The 5344-nt window shown below is 37.6% G+C and overlaps 1 protein-coding gene across 1 annotated transcript; it reads left to right on the top strand.

Moving 5' to 3' along the window:
* Positions 1-490: 490 nt before the first annotated feature.
* Positions 491-5096, top strand: LOC129309805 (RINT1-like protein MAG2). Its single transcript, XM_054951523.1, has 4 exons — positions 491-931; positions 1024-1113; positions 2693-2796; positions 2881-5096. The coding sequence occupies exons 1-4, from the start codon at positions 625-627 to the stop codon at positions 4789-4791; spliced, it is 2412 nt and encodes an 803-aa protein (XP_054807498.1). The 5' UTR covers positions 491-624; the 3' UTR covers positions 4792-5096.
* Positions 5097-5344: the final 248 nt, after the last annotated feature.

The following is a 5344-nucleotide window of genomic DNA, read 5'->3' on the forward strand; positions in this document are numbered from 1 at the left end:
TTAAGGACTTTAAACCCTTTATATAATTTTAAAATACATTGAACCTTTCATCTTATAAATCCTTTTTCAAGGCCCTCAATACAATTCTCCCTATAAAATGTAAATACTCTTTCTCTTTAAAATTATAAAACATTTTTCTAAGATTAAATATTAAAAAATATATTTTTAACTTTTCAATGGAAAATTAATGAGATTTTTTCAAAAAACATTTTAATAAATAAACTATTCGATACTTCACTTTTAGGTATAACATTCTATTAAATAAAAATAAATATAAAAAAATAATAAGACAGTATTAATTTAAAAGTAATTAATTATTAATTAATTTATTGAAATGTAGTTTTATTAAAAATGTTTTATAATTATAAATGGAGGAGGATAAATATGTTGAAAAAAAAGTACAAAGACACGCGCTCACACTCGAACGGTACATGTTAAAAAGTAATAACAGAAGTTAAAGTTACAAATTAATTTTCATGTCCGGATCGACCCGAAACGCTCAGATTCAGTTGAATCATCCCTGGACAACGTGGAGACTCGGAATCCGATAACCTCGTCCAGAAGGAAGCAAAGGAGCTTCGAGTCTTCAACCCTGCTCGCAAATCTTTTCAAAACCCTAATGGCATGAATGAAGAAGACATGGAGTCGGTCCAAATCCTCCCGCTACCATCTGACCTCTCGCCCTCTGCACTTACTTTTCTCAATGCCAAATTTCACACCAAAGGTAGTGTCGCCGAAGCTCCGAGTCTGGTCTCGGAGCTGCAAACTCAGTGCTGTGATCTAGATCAAGCTCTGGTCGAATTAAATCGGAGACTCGGAGCGGGTATTGTTGCTTATTCTTCCTTCTCCGGCCAAATCCACGATCTCTTCAGCGATATCAATGCCAAACTGACCGCTTTTACGTCCAGTTGCTCCTCCACTGTTATATCAGGTATTGCTTCTCATCTGCATCCATTCATCTTTGTATTCTTCGATTTTTTGTTGTTAGAGATTGAGATTTTCATTTTTCGTCGTTGAATGAAGATGGACCCAGTGGAGAGAAGAATTTCAGAGAGGAACTTCCGGCCCTGGCGAAAGAAGTGGCGCGGTTGGAGACTGTTCGTGTCTATGCAGGTGAGTTCTTCAACTGAGCTAATTGATGAATAGTGTGGCAAGTTGTCTCTTGTTTGTCAACTGAAAATTAAAAATGGTAGCGTGTTGGAATTAGGCATCTTAGTGCGCGCGCGAGAGAAGATAGAGGTGAATGAAATTGGCCGGAGAACAACTTAAGCGACGCCCTTGTGCTAACTGCTAAGTCCACAAGGAATCATAGCGTTAAAACTTAGGAGCTCATTTCATAGTTATTGGTATTTTATATTCTGATCAATATAGCTTCATTCAAATATAGAAATACCTATCAACAGTGAGCGATAATGTACGAATGAAGTGTATATTCTTTGGATAATTGGAAATAATAGATATATTGTTATCTTTCCGTGCTTGTAATGTGCCGGTATAGTTATAGTTATTTCATTTCCATACTCCATGTTAGCAGGATTATCTTTCTTTTAGTTTATTTTCGTTTATCAATAATTTCGGTCCCAAGCCTCCTGTATTGGCAATGATGCACAATTGTGCATAATGATACCATTGATGGCAGGGTTTTAAGATTTATTACAGCAATCACTTAAAAAAAACAAATTCTGGATCAGCATCAGATTGGGAAATGATTTATGGGTGTATAGTAATCCATGTTAATGAAGTGAACTGTCTGGTTCATTTTTTTCTTAGACCCTTGAGGTCAACAACAACAACAACAACAAAACAAGCCTTATCCCACTAAGTGGGGTCTATCATTCATAGACCCTTGAGGTCATAGATGATAATTGTGATCGTACAAGAAAGAGGACCTAGGCAGGGACTGAAAACTGATGCTGGAGTCTAGGCTTTGTTGTGTTGTTCTTTGTGTTCATATAGACCTTTTGTAAAATGCTGGAAATTTATGAGTTCACATTAGAGTTAATTGGTGGAAATGGAAATCTAGTGATCTATCCGAGCATCATACACCTCAATAACCAGTTTGAACTTTGAAGTATTCTGAGCTGAAGAGCTGTGGTTCCAATAATTACATTCCCCTCCAGGATCAAAGGTGTGGAGAACTGGGGTTCTATAATTACCCTTTCATTTTCGCAAAGAATAATAATAATAAGTTTTATGAGGTTTGTGCTGGTATTGGGAAAATAAAATATTTTATTCAGTCTCTCCTTGAAGGTTGAAATCTGTCCCTTAATGTTTCCCAATAAAAAGATAGTCTTTATGTTACTTGTGCTGGTTTGGCGAATATAAAACAACTAATTGAGGGCGAATATAAAACAACTAATTGAGGGCTTGACATGAAAGTAAAGGATCTAAGAATTATATAGAAGTTGAGTTTGGATAAACTCTGTACTCAACTCTGCGATTGGTTTTTTTCCTAATTTTTGGAAGACACTCACTTCTACTGTAATGATTGTCTAATAATGTGATTGCATGATGAGTTCTCTGGACTTGTTTTTAGTATCCTTTCTCCCTTTTTACTGGATTGGCTGTGTTCTAATGAACAATTTCCTTGCTTTACCATGATATGTGCCATATTGATTTTTATTTCTTTTGTATTCTAGTTCATGAGTGTTGCTGGTTATTTTAATTTTGAACTGCTTACCATGTCTTCCAGAGACGGCACTAAAACTAGACTCATTGGTTGGTGATATTGAAGATGCTGTATCATACACTATGAACAAAAACCTAAGGAAGCATTCTTCTGCCCAGAATTCAGAAGTGAGCTCTCCTTAATAATCAGATCAAGGGATGTTACAATTTATACCGTCACTATGTTCCTTAATATATGCTCAACTATTGCAGGAAATGCATCTGCTTGCCATTAAAACGCTTAAAATGACCGAAGAAGTATTAACTACAATTACAAAGACACATCCTCAGTGGAAGCATCTGGTATCAGCGGTTGATCATAGAGTAGATCGAGCTCTAGCCATTTTAAGGCCCCAGGCAATAGCTGATTATCGGGCCCTTCTTGCTTCACTTGGATGGCCCCCACGTCTTTCTTCTTTTACATCAGACTCAAGGAGTGTCAATGAAGTCTCAAATCCTCTATTGAGTATGAAGGCAGATCTCAAAGTCAAGTACTCAGAAAATTTTCTTGCCTTATGCAGCCTACAGGAGTTGCAAAGACAAAGGAAAGCTAGGCAACTTGAGGGCCATGATCTGAAAGTTGCTCAGCACCAACCACTCTGGGCAATTGAAGAGCTTGTGAATCCCATTTCATTGGCATCCCAACAGCATTTCTCTAAATGGGTTAACAAGCCAGAGTTTATATTCACTCTTGCATATAAAATCTCAAGGGATTATGTTGATTCCATGGATGAATTATTGCAGCCATTGGTTGATGAAGCAAAGCTAGTTGGGTATAGTTGCAGAGAAGAATGGATCTCAGCAATGGTAACCTCCTTATCAACGTACTTGGCAAAAGAAATATTCCCTGTTTACATTAGCCAACTAGAGGAGGAAAATGCTACGCCTTCAAGTACTCTATCAGCTACTCGGATTTCATGGTTGCATCTTATTGACTTGATGATATCTTTTGACAAAAGGATTAAGTCTCTAGTAGAGCACTCTGGGATCTCGCTGTCCTTTGAAGAGGATGGGATCTTGCAGCAAATTTCTTCATTCTCTGTATTTTGCGATCGACCAGACTGGCTTGATCTTTGGGCAGAAATAGAGCTCAATGATGCCCTAGATAAGTTAAAATCTGTCACAGATGAGGAGAAAAACTGGAGGAAGCAAATTGAAGGAGTTGTTTTATCATCATGTACTGATGATTACAAGTCTCCTCTGGTTTCCAATGCCTTTCTTCGACATCTAGCATCTCTAATTGATCGCTGTAGATCATTGCCTAGTGTTGCTCTAAGGTCAAGGTTTCTCAAATTAGCAGCTGTTCCTATCATAAGAAATTTTTTTGATTGCATACTTATCCGCTGCCAGGAGGCTGAAGGATTGACTGCCTTAACTGATGATGATGCCTTAGTCAAAGTTGCAATTTCAGTCAATGCTGCTTGCTACTTTGAGTCTGTTTTAAGGGAATGGTCTGAGGATGTCTTTTTCCTTGAAATGGGGACGGATTGGGATGATAAATTTGAATTGTCAATTAACCCTGATAGGGTTAATGAAGGATTGTCAGAGAGTCCCCAGATATCTACCTTTGATGAGGACATAAAGAAGTTGGAGGAGTTTAGAATAGAGTGGGTTGAAAAGATATCTCTAGTTATTTTGAGAGGATTTGATGCTCGTTCTCGAGAATATGTAAAGAACAGAAGGCAATGGCAAAACAACGAAGATGGCTGGACTATATCCAAGACTTTAATTGAGGCTCTGGATTATCTGCAAGGCAAAATGTCAGTAGTAGAAAAAGGTTTGAACAGTAGAGATTTTGTTAGGGCCTGGAGAAGTTTGGCAGCAGGAATAGATCAATTAATTTTTACTCGCATACTTATAAGCAATGTAAAATTTCACAATGGTGGGGTAGAAAGGTTTGGTAATGATTTGGGTGTTATATTTGGCGTGTTTGGGGCGTGGTGTCTGAGGCTAGAAGGCTTCTTTCAAAAAGCCAGTGAAGGCCTCAAGTTATTGAAGATGGAAGAAAACAGTGTGCATGAATGTCTGGCTGGTGGGAAGAATTGGTTGAAGGAGAATGGGATCAGGCATTTGAGTGTAACCGATGTAGAAAAGATCATGAAGAGCAGAGTGTTTGCGAGTTGAAGCTTTTGGGAAAAAGCTCTTTGCACTTGATTTTGTGTTCAGTGCATGCAGGCGGCGATGATGCATGAAGATTTAGATGGAGACTATCATGTCGTCCAAGGCCGTGGACATGCTGAGCTAACTCAAATTGTCACCAAAGAAAAAAAAAATTATTTTGGAAATTTGCAATAAACTTAATTTCCTAGAATATTCTTAGCCATTACATTATTCATGAGGTTAGATTCGTATGTATTATTGTACAATGATTGGATGTTAATAACACTGTAAATGTACATTGAGGAAACCCATTTTGTTTTCTGCTTCTGCCTCGAGGAACTTCTGGCCAAAGGCATCATCATTATATCTAGTTAATATGTAAATTACGTGAACCAATGGCTTTTGTTAACGAGTTTGTGCGAGAAATTCTTATCAGAAATTGAAGTTTAGAGGTGTAAAGCGGTGTTCTCATTCACCATTTGCTGGTCTTGTTCCGCTGGTGAATGCAGTTTAGTTCTGTCATTTTGAAAACTAGAGTGCAACCAACAATGATATTGGTCATGTTCCAACTAGCCAC

The sequence above is a fragment of the Prosopis cineraria genome, unplaced genomic scaffold (assembly GCF_029017545.1).
Source record: "Prosopis cineraria cultivar Desert tree isolate PC_DT_omini unplaced genomic scaffold, ASM2901754v1 PC4, whole genome shotgun sequence".
Classification (NCBI taxonomy): Eukaryota; Viridiplantae; Streptophyta; class Magnoliopsida; order Fabales; family Fabaceae; genus Prosopis; species Prosopis cineraria.